General features: G+C 45.9%; 1 protein-coding gene across 3 annotated transcripts in view; it reads left to right on the forward strand.

Moving 5' to 3' along the window:
- The first annotated feature begins 18,246 nt into the window (after positions 1-18,246).
- The window catches only part of E2F3 (E2F transcription factor 3), a 43,375-nt gene continuing 42,013 nt past the window's right edge, over positions 18,247-19,608 (forward strand). Inside the window, exon 1 of one of the 3 annotated variants that reach the window (XM_069809207.1) lies at positions 18,247-18,620. In XM_069809207.1, the coding sequence (XP_069665308.1) occupies positions 18,300-18,620 (321 nt within the window). In that variant the 5' untranslated portion in view covers positions 18,247-18,299. Of the gene's footprint in view, positions 18,621-19,162; positions 19,266-19,608 lie in introns of those variants that run through there. The other 2 variants (XM_069809206.1, XM_069809209.1) reach the window with 2 other exon arrangements.

Here is a 19,608-nt window from a genome sequence, read left to right on the forward strand (position 1 = left end):
CAGTTTACATCTACCGTGTAAACAGAGGGAGGCATCCAAGTGTTGTGTGTCTCGTAAGAGACAAGGAGTGGTTCCAGCTCCGCTGCATCTACCCACGGGAAGCATCTTCTCCGCACCCAGGCTGTGGGACCAGTGAAATGAAGAGGTCATGGGATGCTCTCTGAAAAAGAACAGTGCTCAGGACTCCAGTCCCAAACCCCCGTGCATGCAGGCAAAGCCATCTCCTCAGCCACTGCAGAGGAGCTTGTTCAGTGACTGTGCTGTCATGGCCTGACTCTGCCCACAAAACACTCTGACTCCTGTGACGTGCAGAAGAAAACAATAGGGTGCAACAGAGAATTAATACTCCTGAAAGTATATTAACTCTGAGTGTCCCTGCTCAGCAGTCTCTGCTTCCCCTTTCTGTTGGATTTGCCAACTTTTCCATGTGGCCCCACACTCGATTTTATACTGGGGGAGGGAAGGAAAAGCAGGCTATTTGTTCCCTCCACATTGGCAAACCATAGCTTTTCACAGAGATTTTTCCTCCTGCAGGGTTTTTCTGAGCATGGGAGTGGGAGGGCAGGTTGGTAACAGCATCCCAGCGTTTTACGTTAGACTTTTGGAAGGCTGAAACTAGTCTGTGCTGCGCAGGATGGTAAAACATGACCTAATGTTGCAACTCCCATTCTAATTTGCCTCTACTTAATTCAGCTTAGGTTGGGTGTGCAGATAATTAAGAGCTGACTGCTTGCTCAAACTATTCCTTTGGTTTCTCACACATGCTGGTATCATGAAATAAAAAAATTCTATCACAAGTCCAAATGTGTTGCTTTAAGATCCCTGCAGATATAGCATCCAGCTTCATTTTTGGATATGCCAAAGAGTGCAGAACACACAGATAATCCTAATATTCCCAAGGGACGTAATGGAAAGAAAACTAGAACATGAAAACCACTAAATGATTAAAAGTTTTGTTCTGACGTAAAGTTATTCCAGCTCACTAAGGATTCTGAACAAGTTGTGGATCCAAAAATCACACTGTTCCCAGAAGTAGGGTCCTTTCTGTAGGTACTAACTTTCTGTTGCATAACATACTCATTGCCAGCTGCAAACTGCAATAGTTTTACTGGCAGGAATATCCCTTGTAGATAAACAAACCATCCTTTACCTCTGCAGGATGTGCCTGAGGCTGTCCCATGTATCAGTGAATAGCTTTCAAGTTTCTGGCACCATCTTTGGGGTTCCTCAGCCTGAGAGGGCTGAGCACAAGAAAAACCCAGCTACTGCTTCATAGTTATAAGGAAACACCCTACGTATGTGACTATACTTGAAGATTGTGTTTGGCTTACATTTTATATAGTGCAAAGTTCCGTAATTTAGGAGATAGCCGAAGGTATTTATTGCTGAAAAGTAAAACTGGATGGCTTTTAGCACTTGAAGTTCATTTCTGAATTCAAGACTATGAGCAAGAAATGCAAGAAACTACAGACTTGAAAATACTTAATACTCCAAGCAAATATTTCAAGAGCCTGTTTAACAGCAAAAGTGTAAAGAGGAAAATCTATTGTAAATAGTTAGAAGTGAACGTTGTATTTTATACATGGTCAGGAGTATAACAGTAGAAACATCTAGATGGTTAGCAGACATGCTGAGAAGCAAATAATTGACCAGCTGGGCTACTAACAAATAGAAATGGGTTAGCTGTTTTCAAAAAGCTGTGCTAATTGTTTATTTGGACTCTATAAACTATGTGTATGTCTTTGGTCTAATGAAACTTGAGAACCTTGAGCTTCATGGAGGGCTCTGCTCTGTGTTTGATATATCAGAATAGATGAGGATAACAGTTTTAACCTCTACTTTACTCCAGACTTACAATCAGACTTTACTCCAGATTTACAACCACTCACATTCATCAACTGCTACTTAGGTTAAATTGGTTATTTTCCTCTCTAATACATTGCTTTTTAGAGTTAGATGGATACTTTATAAAAGACAGAATTGGCCAGGCAAAAGCTTCTCCACAATACTATCTGCATTTTCAAATACTATTTTCATCACCAGATAGATCAATTTTTACATTGTCCCCTTGCAGTTTACAGTGAAACTGACTCAGGACATTCCCTTATTAAGGCTTTTCTAGTCTTGAGAAACCAGTCCATACTCACAGAAATCTGTCCCAAAGAATATGATGCTGAAGCCTGAATGTCATCACCAACCATCTGATTCGTAGCAGCTCCTTAAATACATGCTGATTTTTTTTTTTAAAGAACAAATCCCATATCAACAACAAAATGGGCAGTATTCAAAGAAATGCTTAACAAATGGAAAATGGATAAAGAGACAGCAGCCCAATGTAGAATAAAAATTAAATAAATTTTTAAAATTAGGAAATAAAGTCAATGAATTGCTGTTGACAGAAAGATACTTTTGCAGGGCCTTGTTAGTCTGACATCTGTATTATATTTGTGGTTATTATTAAATGAAGGTAGTAAAATTTTTTCAAGGCTGTAAATATCACTTCCCATAACATTTGTGGACAACGCAGATTTGCCTGATTAGAGTTACTTGAGCAGACAAGGCACTTGTACAGAGCGATCTGAGTCATTCTGGGATGACCTGGACCTTTTCAAAAAAATTGTAGCCAAACATACAATTGCACAAGAACCAGAGGCTCTGCCTACAGCACGGGGGGCTGTAGGCTGGACAGCAGTGACCCTGGGGGGAATAGCAGGAGACAGTAGCTGAACATAAGTCTCCAAGCGCAACGCTGAGGATTGGCACAGCTTGGAAAATAATGCAGAGAGAAACAGTAGGAAGGAGGGAGTTGAGAACTAAGACTACTACACTAGAAGTCTGCACAACTGCATTAGCCATCCTTAGTTAAAAAGATGTTGAAAATGGGTGTTGATACGGAAGAGAGCAGCAGTATTTATTACAGAGCTGTAGAAAACACCTGATGAACAGAGGCCTGAAAAACACAAACTCTTATCAAATTCAGGTTTGATTACAGTGTATAAGTATCTTCTGAAGAAGGAAGTACTGAATGACTGTAGGCTAACAGAAAAAAAAAATTAAAATAACAGTGACTGGAAATTGGAGCCATGTACTTCAAAACAGACAGTAAGCTCAAATGATTAAGAGGAATAAATTCTCAAAGAAAGTGGGGAACATTCCACCTCTTTTGATAGTAAAATGAAGTTTTAATTTCTTTCCAGGAACTGCAGTTTAGTATTCTAATAAAACACAAATCATTGGGTGAACTAGTAGGATGTATCAGTGAAATTTAGGAGTCCGCAATATCCTCCAAAAATAGGGTGGCCACATTCAAGGGGTTTACCAGGAATGGTCCTGAGCTGGCAGCAACTCCTGAACTATGCCCAGAACTGTTTTGGGAGAATGGTAGTTAGTCTGAAGCAAAACCATGCCAGCAACTGTTCTAATAATTTAAAAGTTTAAAAAATAAAATGAAATCCATGCCCAGAAGCATTCCCTGATGCTCTTTAATTTCTCAGTAACACATAAGTCTCTGGGCAGATAAACTCACCTGAGCTTTTTGCTTCTAGGTTTTTTTTGTTTATGTCTCTCTTAAAGAAAGAGGCACAAATTAGGCCATTTTTTTAAAATTCAGGCCTAGAGGAATTAAGGTGCAACACCACCTGATTCAGTAGTACACAAAAATTAAGCTCTTCCTCAGCAAAACTATGTTAGACAAAAATCAAGGGAAAGGATTACTCAACAGAACAATTTATGAGTACAGAACACTGAATTCACCCACCTTGTCCTACCTTCTTTGGGCCCACCTCCAGCCAGGAAGGAAGAGAAAAACCAGCTCCCAGCCCAACACCTTCCAGCTCTTGCTTTGTAAATGTACCCTGCTCAGATGGTTAAAGTTGCACACCTCTTGCCAAAAGATCTCAAGATATGCATCACCTGAACCTAAATGGGTCTTGTTGAAACCAAAGATGAGGAAATATCGAAACTCAGAAACAGAGGATAACTTTTGTTCCTTAGCCTGCACCCCATTCCCTGCCTGTTAACAGCAGGATTACTTCTGCTATTCCTTTCATTTACATCCCAATTTAAACTGTTAATGCTTGTACATTGGTTCAATGTAACGAATTAACTCTGTATGAAGGGTAACTTCATTTTAACATTGACTATCTTCAGATGCCTGGGAGTGAGCAGGTGCAATAACAGTTGTTATTATAATAAACAGTTGTTGTTATAATTTCAATGAGCACAAGAAGATGCTCTTTAAACAGACGGCCCTGCTTTAGACAAAGAGCCTCAATGACAGGCAGAAGCAAGTTGTATTGCTCAGCATTGACTTTATTAACATACTCTGCTGGCATTCCTGTGAAATCAGTATTCACCGAGTTACTCACTGTCCTCGTAGTTGTACTAGCACAGCTGATTTTTTTTTTTAACTTTAAATCACAATCTCCCTAAATAGGCACCACCAAGGAAACCTAGCTATTAAAAAAAACTTGACTGCACTTAGTTATTAGGCTCGTAAGTATTTTCTCAGTAGCAATCCTTGCTTCCCTAAGTACACAATAATTTAAAACGAATGTAAACTGGTGGTGGGTGGAAAGGGATTCTGAGCAACAGTTGAGAAGACTTGGATATGTATCTTTTTGTTTGCTTGTTGTTATTTTGCATGGGGTTTTTTTGGTAGGGGAGTAGGGCTTTATAAAGTGAACTGAGGAAGCGTGTGTAGGTAAGGTTATGACCAGTGCGTCTGGAAGAAAAAAAAATCTACAGTTGTTACTGGGGAGCTGGTAATTAATCAGGGGACTTTCTTGCTGTCTGTCATGACACTTCAAACGTGACATTTCAAGGTCACATCTGACTTGATCTAGTCAGGCAATAGTTCAGCTTCAAGCAGGAGACTGACCTGCATAACCACCATGTGTCCTGGCAGCCTTCTCTGCTTCTACAACTCTCTGCTAAGTTAACACCAGCGTCCTCCATCAGCAGCGTGTGAACCTGTCAAGTACATGCACGCGATGCTTGGCTCTGTTCTGCAGCACGGCACCCTTTCAGAGGCTTCTGGCAGTCCTTAGATCAAGAAAGGAATCTTCAGGCAGTGCATTTTATAATGCTCCTCGGGCTTTTTGTGTATTTCAGTAGTGCTTCCCCATTGGGTAAATCAGGAGTGTCCGATCATCCTGTTGTCTTTGCTGCTCTTTACCTCAAAAATGAGATTTGTTGTATTTCTGAGACATTTACCCATGGTGTTTCCTGGAATGCAGAGAGACATAACATTTGATACACCACTGATGAAGTTGTTGACTAGTTCATGAAGTTCTCACTAATCTCAGTGCAACAGTCTCCAAAGTTTCCAAGCTCCTAAGGTTTCCCATCTGTCTCACAAGCTTAGAAATGGCATACTGCAAAATCAGATGAATGTGAGATCTGAAGAAATCTGCTGTTTCCCAACTGATTTGCTGCATCTCTTTCCCAGAAAGACAAGATCTTCCCATCTGAGTCAGACATAAAAGTGAATTGAGGACCAAAAGAAGAATGCATTTAAACCCTAGTAGAGTTAACTCAACTTGCATCATACATTTTCTGAAATTAAAATGCTAAATTGTTTACAGAAAACAGAGCAAAAGCCTCTATTTTCTATTCTAAGTTTAGAATTTAATGAGACATGAATTATCTTTGTTCTGATTATAATAAGAAAGATATTTTACACAAAAGTAAAAACAAAAGAGCTAAAATCAGAGAAGCATTTCCCTTCTGTTCACCTTGATAAATAATAATATGCTTTGCAAGTATATGCTTCTTTCAACAGCCACTCTCTTTAGTCTCAGAATATTGATGTCTGGCTAATGAGGATTTTCATGGACTTGAATCTCTTTGGTTTTGTAAAAGATGCATAGCAAGACTGATCATTCTGAGAATTGAATCCTAAAATCTTTATGCATGACCCGATTGTGCTCAAACCTGGGGACACATAGGGACCAGAAAAGCTGACAAGGGGTTTTCCATGTGGGCAAAGGACTGCATCACAACAGACACTGTTCCCTACTAGAAGTACAGAGCAATTTACATTAGTGTCTTATCTCACAGCCGTCCATTCCACAAGCTTCATCATTTTCTAAGACTTTGACAGCCACATCATAGCACCCCCACTTTTGCTTATGGAAGTCCTCCAGAAGAAGGGAGAAAGATTTGCTCGTCTTTGTGATATTATTCAGAGTCCCTCCCATCTCACCACTATCACTCACAACCTCAACAGCCAACTATTCTAATATTTATAATCCTTGTCCTTGCAATGGTACCCACGGAGTGCAATGATACTCAGTTATAAATAGATTATTTTTCTTTTAAAGAAGCAAAGACTGCTGAGATCAAAGCAAAATCAACTGCAAGGAAGTAGTGGCAGGAAATGGCATGGTTTGGTGGGAGGATGTTCTGAGAAAGGCCAACCTAAGTATGTAATAAGAAAAGTAGGCAAATAGGACCTTGCCAAGGATAGGTGTGCATTAAAACCGAGATTAAGAGGCTGATCAACAGCTGCTCCTGTAGCTGTTTGTCCCAGCTGCACCTGCAGCTGGTTCTTCCCTCGAGTTTGGGGGCAGATGGTGTTACCCCTACACCCATTTTGTGCAGAAGAGTCCTGGAGAGTGGGACGATGCCAGCTGGTCTCTACTATATCAGCTTTTACTGCCAGGTCTGAAGGAACATGGATCTGCAGCTGCACTCCAACAGACCAAGCACAGCTTGGAGCCACAGCAACAAGAGAAAACGTCGGCCCCATTAAGATCCCTTCTGCAGTCAACAGAGTACAGAGACTGCTGTTAGGAACATGCAGTGTTAAGCAGTTTTTCCAGCTGTGGTTCAGCCAAGAGGAAGCCTCCGTGGGGCTTCTGTTGTGCGGATGGAGCAGAAGCTGTAAGGCCGAAGCTGCTTGCTGAAGATCTCAACGGTGGAAGGTGAGATCTCGTTGGTTGCAATTTTCTCTTTGACCACCAGACTCCACTGTCCTGCCTGGGATGTGGGCAGCTGTGACAGCCACGTCTTCCCTGAACTCAGTGCTCCCAGCATCCCACCTTGGAAAGCAGGAGCGGCAAGAAAAGCCCAGAGGAATGGGGAGTAGCGTAGATCACCTGTTATGCAGAGATGGAAAAGGAACAACTGAAAATTTTTGCTGGCAAAACAGCAAAAATTCAACTGACCTCATTAACTGAACTCCTGCAAAGCACAGTCAAGAAAAAGGCTGGAGTTTCATGAACTCTTTGAGCTGGTGGTATCTCAGCTCCCTTTTTTCCAGGCACCTGGATCATCCCTGCCTCCACGTTGTCCCCTCACTTGTGTCGGCACAAAAAAAATTCTGTGCAGCCTTGCAGTGAAACAGATCAGGAACCAATACAAGCTGAGACCAACCCAGCCCAAATAATAGTTGGCTCTAACTCAGATCAGTTCCCCAGCCACAAGCAAAGGGAGGGGTAGCACAGGGACCCGAACAAATGATAAGTGAAAGGCGGGACGGCTTCTTCTGGTGGCAGTGGCAGCTTCTGCCTGCTCAAGTTGTGCGTGCAACTATAGCCTAAAAGCAGAGGCTCTTAGGGTCAGTGCTCAAGCCTGAATCAGCTACGGATGATGTTGGAGCAATGTTGGATTGCTCTTCCTCTGCCTCATGCTCATGTGTCTCCAAAAGGTACCTAATTTGAACAGCTCTGGACAAAACAGAAGGCCAAAAGTCAGAAAACAGGAATTCCCCAAATGTCTTCATTAGCATCACGCTCTGCTAGCACATACCTTGCAACAGGGACGGCAGAAGATAGTCCTACAGAGATAGTTCTGACCACGTGTGAAAACCTTGGGCTCTTGCTAACTCGGTTTCCACTGTAGTCTAAATAGAATGGGTTTCTGAAGCCTTTATATGCTGTAATAATAATCAAGCAATATTTGAAAGTATTATTATTTGTTGTAAATACTTCTGATGCCGCCAAAATGCATGTCTTGCAGTTGAGCTCCTGTGATGATGAAGTATGAGTTTTTGGACAAGCTGCCAGGTACTGGAGAAGCAAGGCCATATTCCTGAAAAAGCTATATTGACAGAACAATTCAAACCAAATAAAAATGCTAACTCATGTTCTATCTAGGCATACTAAAGAAGAAGATAAGGATGGATATAACTCTATTTATAAAAACCCACTGTGAGGTGAAAGGTGGATTTATTTAAGAAAATTTAAAAAAAAACCACAGTAAAGAAATGCCTCTTCATAAGGCACAGAAAAATCTAACTATGATCTCAAAGCAAACTTTACAAAAATTCTTGATGGAACAAGATTTCATGAAAGGTTAGGGAAGCTTGAAAGTGAAAGAGAAGGAAGAAAAGGATTTCCACCTCCAAAAATGGTAATGACTATACCTATCAAACCACAGATAATAGGGATTATGAAAAAACCCAGGATGTAACTTGTAATTTTGGTAGCACAGTATACTTTGTGCAACTCTGTACCTTTCTAAAAGAAAGGGCTGTTGGTTTTCGGGTTAATAAATAATAAATCTAACCATTTTGCCAAAGCCTGTAAATAGTCGGTTCCAAAAGTCAGCACATTATGAGAAAGAGCCTCAGTGCATAGACTCTTCAGGCAAGCATTCAAAAAAGTAAATACAGCATGCAATTTATCTGATCTGGATGAATGTGGAAAAGAAACCTAACAAACCTGGACTGAATTAAGACATTCCACTAGTATAACTCTCCTACAACAAGCCCACTAGTTAAAGAAGAATAAAGGAGACCTTGTATACACAGAGATTAAAATCTTCTAGTTACAGTAGAGACAGCACCCTAATAAAGTAGTCCTGCTCCTGTCTCCTCTAATAGGAGGTAATTTTGAGCTGGATTGATGGAGGGGATATAAGCTGAGCACTGTGGTGCCTGTCTTGTAGCCCCTGACCCAGGGAAGGAAAGGGTCCCCGGCCACGCAGCCATCAATGCTCTTCCTCGCGCTCTGCCACCCACCTCACCTCGTCCCCAGCCCAGGCTCCTGCCACGTAGCTGTGTGCTCAGCAGCCGTTCCTGTGCCGCCGAGGGAGACCTACGGGTCTGAACCAAACACCCAAGCTCTTCCCATCTGGTGCATGGAGAGAAACAGGCACCCAAGATTAAGGGCTGGCCTTCCACCCTTAAAAAAAAACCAAAACAAATGAGCAGAAAGCTTCAGAGGTGTCCTTACTCCAGCTCTTCGCAGGAAGTTATTTGCTGAGCAGAAGTTGAAATTTGCTGTCCTGTTTTGCCCACAGCAAGGGATATTAGAAGCCTGGGTTCAAATTTGTCTTCTGTCTGCTTTGGAAAATGGGTTTGAACATGTATCTCTGTCCTAGGAGAGTGCGTGGGCTGTGGGCACCCTCCAATGGAGCTGTTCCACCGCCAGCCAGACCGCTGCCCGAGCAACTCCTCAGCAAGTGATTTCAGTGATTGATCCAGAGACCTGGACTGCAGCCCTTGCTCCAGCAAAGAAAACTGGAGAAAGCTCCAGAAGATGAAATTGAAACAGATTCCTATCAGAATGCCCTGGAACTGTCCCACCCAAAAAGTCCCTAAATAACTTGCTCTTCTTGAAGATAAAAATACACAAAAATGAACAAAATGTATATTATCAATAGTATATACCTGATCTTAATAACATTTTGAAGCCAGTTCTTCTCCTGAAGTTATGAGCATGTGAGGTTCAGGGCCTGCGTGGATAGTTGTCCCACAGACTTCTGCAAGCTCCGGGGGCCAGGAGAAATCCCCTCTGGATGCCAAGTGTCTTCACAAACAATTGTTTAGGCTTGGTTATTACAAGGGGATTGTTTGGTCTTTTGGAAGGCAATGGGGTCAGTTATACAAAGGCTGAAAGAACTTCAAGATTGGAGGTCTGAGTAGTAGACTTAAGAGGGTTAGATGGCTTGAGAGCAGCTATATTTTATGTTGCTTTGTGTTTTAAATAGCACTTGATCGAGATGAACAAGTTTTCAATTGATTGCCGTGTGAGGACACGGTGCGGGAGGCTACTATGGACTTTAACTCTTTGGACTAAATTGACAAAAGGGATCGAAACGGGCCGTAGAGGAACAGTCTCTTCTCCCTGCTAGTGAAACCCCTTGCACTGGGCCACGTTCTCAGAGGGTGAGAACTGCGAGGTGTGCTGTGATCCCACAAAAGGGAAAGGCAGAAACTTGCAGCAGAAGGAGCGACAGTCTAGCAAGCAGCCGATCCCCTAATCCTGCAATACACATACAAAGTCACCTTGTGATAACTAGCCTGCATAGGGTCAAGTATATGTTTCTGTCTTTCCCTGATAGGGGTGTAGTGCCCTTCTGTCTCCTCAAGCAGATAGTCAGACTTGACGTTCCTCACTAAAATCCTCCCTAAAGCCAAACTATGCTGACATACAGAATTTATAATGCATGCATGATTTTGATTGTATTTTTGTAAGTATCATTTTCTGCAAATCAAAATTGTATGTTTACCAATGTATGTAGGTAGTGAAGTATAGAAATGGAAGATGTTACAAGCTTATACACATATACAGGAGGGTTTTTTCACATAAATATGTGACTACATGCAAAGAATTGAGATTCTTATGGAATATCAACAGACTGTGATGACCTTGTGTCCTGGTTTTGGCTGGGATAGAGTTGATTGTCTTCCTAGTAGCTGGTACAGTGCTATGTTTTGAGTTCAGTATGCGAAGAATGGTGATAACACTGATGTTTTCAGTTGTTGCTCAGTAGTGTTTAGTCTAAAGTCAAGGATTTTTCAGCTTCTCATGCCCAGCCAGTGAGAAAGCTGGAGGGACACAAGAAGTTGGCACAGGACACAGCCAGGGCAGCTGACCCAAAGTGGCCAATGGGGTATTCCATACCATGTGATGTCATGCTCAGTATATAAACTGGGGGGAGTGGGGCGGGGGGATCACGGCTCGGGGACTAACTGGGTGTCGGTCGGTGGGTGGTGAGCAATTGCCCTGTGCATCATTTGTACATTCCAATCCTTTTATTATTGCTGTTGTCATTTTATTAGTGTTATCATTATCATTATTAGTTTCTTCTTTTTATATTCTATTAAACCATTCTTATCTCAACCCAGGAGTTTTACTTCTTTTCCCGATTTTCTCCCCCATCCCACTGGGTGGGGGGGAGTGAGTGAGCGGCTGCGTGGTGCTTAGTTGCTGACTGGGGTTAAACCACGACACCTTGCCAAAAGTTAAAAAAAAACCCAAAACATTAACCCTGAAAAATAAACTCATATGAACCAAGCAATCATTTCTACACTACAAAGTTCTTTTGATAAGTATGATTAATGGGTGTTACACAGGTATAATGAGGAGATGCTACCAAATGATGCTGTGTTACTGTATGCCCTCGCTCTAGTTAGGTGGTCTGCTGCTTTCCCTGAAGCCACCAAAATAGGAGGGATGGCTTATTGGTAAAAAAGGTTGTGCCCATGTCTAATTATTTTTTATGGCAAAGTGACATTTTAAGGTTGATGCCTTTTAAAAATTAAGGGATGCTAGTTCTTGTAAATGTTTCCGGAAACTGTTAAGTAAATACACTCAGTAACTAGATCACATGCTGCTCATAGGAGTCATTTCACCTCTAAATTCTCAGATCACCTTCTTAGTAGAAATTACAGAATAAGGAAGTTTAGTTTGTTTGGTTTAATTTCTCTGGTTTTTTAAATTTGGTCTCTATCCTAGAAAATAGCATTATAATCCCTGTAAATTTTATAAGTGTAAACGCAGTTAATGAATTTTCCCAGGTTTTAGGCTTTTACTTCAAAAGGGTTCATTTTTTTTTGTTGGTTAGTTGGATTTTTTTTTTAACTCTGAGTTCCAGCTAGAGGAAAAAGGTTCTAATGACATAAACTGTGTTCAAAGGTTGTGGAATCATATTAGATTATTTCCAGTAATGTCCCAAATATCTAGCCCCCTGCACAAAAGCAGAATCTGCTATTACTTTACTGCAACTCCATCCTGTTTATTCTCAAATTGCTCTCCAGAAGGGATGCCTGTATATTATTCTCTGGGAGGGTAGGCATGCCTATACTTAAGGTTATCCAGCATTTCTCATTCTGAGACCCAGTTGTTCAGTCATCTGTTGCCTTCTAAAAGCTAACTCATTTGGCCTGAAATTTCACAAAGATGATGGCCTCAGCCTGACATTTTTGCCCAGAACTATTAAACTACTTGAGAAAGAAGGCAAAGGAACATAAGCTGTCTTTTAAAAAATCTGGCAGGCTTTTCTTTGAAGCAAAGCCTTGAAATTTGGTCAAGGATAGATCTAATACAATTTTTATGCATTTTTTTTTCTGAAAAGTGAAACATACTAAACATCACGGCCTGCAATTGCTTAGCGAGATTTACTAGTGCTTAGTGGCTGCTTCAGAAGATGTCATCCTAAGATGGCAATCGTGTGTGGAGGGAGCAAGGCAAAAAGTAGGATCACAACCCAGACTGGAAAAGAGCAGAGTTTGGCTTTTTCAGGTATCTGCCTGGAAGAATCCCCTGGGAGATTGATTGTCCTGGAGAGAAGAGGAGACCAGAAGATCAGTTGCTTTTCAAGGATGTCCCCCTTCACACTAGAGATTCGTCCATCCCAGTAAGCTGGAACTCAAGCAAAGGCAGCAAGAGGCTGGCATAGATGGACAAGGAGCTCCTGACAAAACTCAAATGTAAGAAGGTGGAAGCAGGGACAAGTGACCCGGCAGTAGTATGGAGATGCTGTCCAAGCATGCATGGATGAGGTTAGGAAAGCCAAAGCCCACATGAAGTTGAATCTGGAGAGGGATATGAAAGGCAAGAAAAGGAGCTTCTCTAGGTACATCAACAGCAAAAGGAAGGTGAGAGAAAATGTGAGCCTGCTGCTGAATGGGGAAAGAGACTTTGTGGTAAAGGACATGGAAAAGGCTGAGGTACTGAATGCCTTCATTGTCTCAGTCTTTACTGGTAAGATTTGCCTTCAGTAATCTTCAAGAGACCGGTGGGAAGGTCTAGAGAAAGGAGGATTTACCCTAGGTAGAGGAGGATCAAGTTGGGGAACATTTAAACAAACTGGAGGTACATGGGACCTGACAGAATGTGCCCACGAGGGCTGGGGGAGCTGGCCAACATCGCTGTGAGGCCACTTTTGATAATCTGTGAAAGGTCATGGCATCAGGGAGAGGATCCTGATGACTAGAAGAATGCAAACGTTAATCCTGTTTTCAAGAAGGGCAAGAAGGAGGATTGGGGAACTACAGATCTGCCAGCCTCACCTCAGTCCCTAAGAACGTGATGGAACAAATTATCCTGGAAACCATTTCCAAGCACATGAAGGACAGGAAGGTGACTGGGAGTCGTCAGCTTGGATTTATGAAGACAAAGATATGCTTGACCAACCTGATAGCCTTCTACAGAGAGATTGACTGGTTCAGTGGATGAGGGGAGAGCAGTGGATGATGTTTATCTTGACTTCAGTAAGGCTTTTGACAGTGTCTCCTGTACCATCCTCATAGACAAACGGATGAAGTGTGGGCTATGTTAGAGCGAGCAGTGAAGTGGATTGAAAACTGGCTGAACCATGAGGCCCAGAGGGTTCGCATCAACAGCACAAAGTCCAGCTGGAGGCCAGTCATTGGTGGTGCCTGGTAGGGATCAATACTGGGGGCCACAGTGTTTAACATCTTCTTTAATGACCGGGATGATGGAGTGTCACACTTTCAGTGACAGCTGGAAGCACGTATCCCACCACTCTCAGTACTCCCTCCAGATGTCCGTTTGCTCTCATGCAAGTTGTGTTCCAGATGTGTGATCGTGAGCATATAATCCCATCCCTCCCTTCTCAAATCTTCCTTGGATGCTTGTGAAGTCAAGCTCCAAAATTCAAGAAATTGAGTTCTTAAAGGTTAATAATTAGGAAAGTGGGTTTTTGTACAATCTCAGTTCTGCCCCTTGCATGTATGCATAATGGTGCACTCTTTTGTTATGTGAACATTATTCCTGCACAATTTCTTCATTCAGTATGAAGGATGGGCAGGTCTCATGTAGTAAGTAGCTGTTCAGTATTTTCTGTCCTCATAATTATTCTGTATGCAGAGCTATACATTTATTTAATGTCTATTACTATCCAAACTTTTCTTAGAGACAGTTTTTTTAAATCAGGAACTTTTTTGCAGTCTTCATTTACACATTGTGCAGAATGTTTTTTATGGGAGAAGTCACATTAGAATCCAGGTCTCTGGGGCAGCTTTTAACCATTTTAAGATGGAGGCAAAGCTTAACCTCCATTGTTGCTTCCACTACCTGCAACAACAGTCAGAATCCTAAAGACAGCAATCTTCATTACACAGGTCCATCCATTTTCAGGACAAACACAGCCTTTTCCCTAACTGACACTGTGTGGATAAAATTGCATATCATCATACAGATAAAGACCATACTCACAAGGGTAGTAGTGTAGTACCATAGTACCATACTCGCAAGGAAAGATAAATCACAGCTGCCCATCAGTCTTAATTATAGTATCTCCTAAGCCTTTGAGTTCTGCAGGGTATTTTCTCTGCAATAGATACCTGGATGATGGCATCCCAGTAGGCAGCAATTTGTTTTTTATAGACCAACAGAGGTTCTTGGGCCTGCAATTATCTTCCTTTGTGTAGCTCTCTGCACACTTCTTTTGTATGTTTTACTTCCCACTTTCTTTAGGTTCCTTCCATTAGCTCTAGCAAGTGAATTACATGTTCAATAGGTCGTGCTGCCAACTGAAATATCTGTGTTTAAAGAAAAGAAAACACACCCCTTCTCCCGTAGTGTTTTCTGCACAAGTCAGTTTATGGACGGCAAAGTTGCTTTTCAGAGTGAACCCCATGCTTTTCTTTGAAGTTTCTGCACCAGCCACACCATAATGGCAGCACAACTCCACTTCCAGAAGACAGGAACATGCGACCTTCCCATTGAGATGATACGGGCCGCACCTCCTGGCCATCCCATTCGGCTGGTGTGCATTTCTGGGACTAGCTTACAGGGAAATGCTACCTGGCAGAGTTTCTTCTTCTGCTGGGGTAAGGATTTATCTTCTATTCCTTTATTCTTCTATTATCTTCTATTCTTTTTCTTATGTAAAAATAGATGTTGTCTTTCTGGATTTATTGCAGTTCAGCTGAAGTGTCCTTCTGAGTGTAACAGGGTTTTTCTTGTTTCTTGGAGACTTTTACCCTTTCTTATGCGTTAAGCCAGACCCTTTTCCTTCACAATGAAAAACAAAACACAAAGAAACAATACAGGATTTAACTGTTTATAGTTTAGCTTTACTTTATTTCAGCTGCTTGACTTTTGCCCTTTAGAGAGTAATGAGCTACTAGGAACTTAGATAATGAAAGAACCAATGTATGAAAATGAATTCTGAAGTGTACCGTGCCTTAGCCTGTGCACTGCCCCTTTTGCTCCCTCTGTTTGACTGTGTTTTGTTTCTGCTCCTGGGATCCTGCCTAGTTCTACTACATCTACATGGCTTTTTTTATACTTTAGTCTTTCTCTGTTCTTTCTCTTTAAAGGTCTGCTCTAAGGACTCTCTGTTTTTGCTGTTGTGACTTTGCTATGTTTGTGCCTTGTTTCTTTATTGCTTTTCTTTCCTTATGATGTAACAACATGGCCCATGTTTCTTCTCTTCATCTTACAGCATCCTTGATTATTTCCTTTTTTCCTCCTTTTTTTTCTATTTTTTATACTGTTGTTTCTGTCCACAGTGTTTCCTAGATGCCTTTTTTCCTCTCCTCTCTTTCCTGAAGAGTCCTCATTACTTCTTTCACAGCTGCCCACGGTTACCGTTCTTTCTTGTCATTTCCATTCCCTTTCCTCTAGGATATGCAAAAGCAATGTAGTGTTACCATTTCCATACATGGAAAAAAAAAATCTTTATTTTGAACTATAAGCAAGCTTACTGCCTGCCTGCCTGCACATTTCTCTATATCTGGACTTTTCCCTCCCTCTTCTCCTGCTATCCTCACTCATCTTCTGCCCTGCTTTGGCCCTCTGATGTGCCCCAGTAACCTCCTCCTGCTACGAGGCAGCTAGTCCTGGCATAGGATGCCCTTGCGTGATGGGTAGTTTGCTGAAGGTGGCAGAGGAAAACCATAAAAGATGCTGAGGATCCACCTCACCCGGCCAGCGAGGTGCTGCTATACCTGCTGCGGCCAAGGCACGCTGAGCACAGCTCTCAGCTGCTTCACGCCGGGCACGGGCACAGAGTTGGGAAATTGCTGGTTGACTTCTTAAGAGCAGTCCACAGCAGCAGAACTGCAGATTTAGATAACAATGCTAAGGTTCTGCAGAGGAACATGAAAATTTTCAGCCAAACTCTGCTCCTGCCTGGTCTGGGAGGACCATAATGAAGAACTTGGAAAGGCTTTTAGACTTGGAAAGGTCCTGGATGCCCAGCCTGAACTTTCATCACGCCTAAAAGAAGTCTTGTTTGTCTATTAAAAAATCTCCAGTACCCCTGGGTAAGCTGCTGCAGAGTTTCCTCTCTTCAACGTCTATTGATCCCCAATTATCTAGACTAAATCTAATATTGCTTAAAAAGTCCATAATCCTCCCTACGGAGGAAGAGCAATCTCTTTGTGACCTCTTGTGTATCAGATCACCACTGCCCTGTCCTCTTCCCCTACTTTTCACCCCGACTAAGCAAAAGCTAACCTTTGTAGCAGGACAAATTTTTCTGACCGTGTTTTATTGTCCGTGTTTTCCTCTGGATTCTCTCCAGGCTGTACCTTCCCTAACATGCAGTGCCCAAAATTGTATGCAGTGGCTTAATCAAGGCCTCTCCAGTACCAAATAGAGCAGAATTTCTTCCTTTGATGGAGAACACGCCCAGAATGCAAGATGCCCTCGTTTTATGTGCAACAGCATCACACCGCAGGCATCGGCTCTGTTTGAGCTGGGGTCGGACCGGGGGGAACTATAGGCAGGGTTGCAGACTCGATGGAGCAACTTGTTCGTGTACGTGCTAGTGATGGAAACGGGGAGTGCTAGGGAGGGAAAGGATCTTACTCTGCCCGGTTCAGTAGTGTCAGCCTGGACACGTCTGCTGGGAGCACTGGTGGGGGGTGTGGGGGGAAACGAAAGATGGGAAATTTCACTGGGCACGGCTAGCGGGGGGGAGGGCATTTAATAAGTTATAATTAGTAAGTTAAGGGGGGCATTTAATAAGTGAAAACACTACCAGAAAGCGGGGGCAGTGGACTCAGTTCCACTGTTTTACTTCCTGGAGGTAATACAGATCCTAAGGGAAGGGAAGAGTTTGGCGAGGGCTCGCTTTCCGTGGCCAAAAAAAAAGACATTCAATGCCTCACGCAGGCTGAGGATCTGTGGGCGCAGCTGCCGGAGGGACACGGACGGTGCTTCTCCAGCTACCGGAGCGGGGAATCCCGCGTCGGGACAGCCCGTAAACGGCTCCTTAAAAACTCCTCCCGCACCGGCTGCTGCCTTTCCGAGCAAACCCTGCCGAGAACTCGGGGTGGCCGGGGGCTACAAACCGGACCCGGACTGAGACCCCCCCCCCGCTCCGCCGCCGCCGCCGCCGCCGCCGCCGCCGCGGGGGGAGCCCGGCGCGGCGCGCCGAGGGGCGGGGCGTTGGCGAGGGGCGGGGCGGGGCCAGGCGCGGTCCCGCCCGCCGGGGTGGCCCCTGCGGCGGGCACGTTGCGGCAGGGCGCCGCCGCAGCTGTCACTGTCAGGGAACCGGCGAACCGGGATCCCGGCTCTTCGGAGGGGGAATCCCCCAGCCTCGCCCCCGCAGCCAATCGGCGAGCGGCATGCAAATCGCGGCCGCGCCGGGTCGGCGGCGGGCCAGTGGGAAGGGAGAGGGGCGGCGGGGGGCGGTGCCCCGTCGGACGGCGGGGAGGGCGACGGGGGCCAATGAGGCGGCGAGGCGGGCGGGGCGCGCCCCGGGGGCGGGGCCATGCAAATTTGGTTTGAAAAGAGGGCGGGAAATCCGAGTTTCGCGGGAGGCCCTTGGCGCGTAACCCGTCTCCTTTCCCTTCATTCATTGTCAGCAGCCGCCGCTTCCTGGAGCCATTTTCCAGCCGGCCCCACACAGCGGGAGCGGCCCCGCTCCATCCGCCGCATCTGCCCGCCCCGCCGCCTCCGTCCCCCCCCCGGCGCCCCGCATCCTGCAGCCGGGGCCCCCCCGGCACCCGCAGCCCCCAGTATTTTGCGCGGGGCCTCGGCATCGAGGAGGAAAGGAGCTGGGAAGGCCGGGGGGGGGGGGGGAGGGAGGGAGGGCCGGGGGGAGGAGGAGGAGGAGACGCGGCTGCGGGGACAGACCCGGAGGGAAGGATGAGAAGGGGACTCCAGCCGCCGGCCCCGGCAGCGCCGCCGCCCGCACCGTCCACGGACTCCAGAGCAGCCCCCGCCGGCTTCCCGGCCCGCTTTGCCGCCGGCACCTTCATCCAGATCCGCAGCACCGGCGCGGCGGCGGGGGCGCCCTGTGTTGTCTCCTCCTCCGCCGCCGCCGCTTCCCAGGCTCCCGGTGCCTTTGCCCCGGCGGCGGATGGGGGCCAGCCCGCTGGCAGCTCGCTGTACTGCACCCCCCACGGACCCGCCGGCAGGACGGCGCTGCTGCAGCCCGCTCTCGGCGGAGGCGGAGGCCGCCCTCCGGTAATTTTTTTTTTTTTTTTTTTTTTTTCCCGCCCCCCTGCCCCCGTCCCCGCGTGGAGGGTGAAGGGGACGGTGGAGGGGGGCGGGGGGGAAATCAAGCGCCAGACAGGCCCTCTCCCCACCGCCGTCCGGGCCCGGGGGCGGGCGGGGTGGTTGGTGGGGGAGGGAGGGCAGGAAAGGCGGAGGCAGCGCTTTGTTGCAATAAACTTTCCTGCCTCCTCCTCCCCCCCCCCCCCCCCCCGCCCCGCTGCCGGGTCTTATTTAAAAGGCAAAAAAAAAAAAAAAAAAAAAGAGAAGGGGGGGTGGTACAATAAAATATAATCCCCCGCCACGTCCCGCCGCACGGGTGCAAAGAGCCAGAAGCCGGCGGCGGGGAAGGGCCCCGCTTCCCCCCCCTCCCCGGGGCGGGGGGCCGGGCCGGGCCGTGCCCCGCCGGTGTCTCCGCTTCACCCCCGGAGCCGCCGGTGACGTCTGGCACACGTGCGCGGAGGCCGCGGCTGTGACTGGGAGCCGGGGCGGGCGGGGAGGGGGACGCCGCTTCCTCCTCCTCCTCCTCCTCCTCCTCCTCCCTCTGGCCTGGGACAGCCCGACCGCCGGCTGGCCGCCCCCCGGCCCCCGCCGCTCTCGGAAATGCCCCTGCAGCAGGTCAGTTGACTCGTGGGGCGGCGGCGCGCACCGACACCCCCCCCCTTCCTCTTGAAAATTCCTGACCCCCTCCTTTAAGATTTCCACCCCCCCCAAAATATCCTCCCCCCCTGCTGCGTGGGGTTTTCTTTGTCCTCGCTGTTTTCGGGTGCGCGCTTGGCCCTCGTGGGTCCCGCCAAGTTGGAGAATGGGGGGGGGACGCGGGGCATCCCCGCCGGGCAGGGGGTCGTGGGCGCCGGGGGGGCTCACCTGCCCGCCTCCGGCGGGCAGGTGAGCCCCCCCGGCGCCCACGACCCCCTGCCCGGCGGCGTGGGATCGCTAAACTCCCTTCCCCTCCCGCCTC

This window comes from Haliaeetus albicilla, chromosome 21 (genome assembly GCF_947461875.1).
Source record: "Haliaeetus albicilla chromosome 21, bHalAlb1.1, whole genome shotgun sequence".
Taxonomy (NCBI): Eukaryota; Metazoa; Chordata; class Aves; order Accipitriformes; family Accipitridae; genus Haliaeetus; species Haliaeetus albicilla.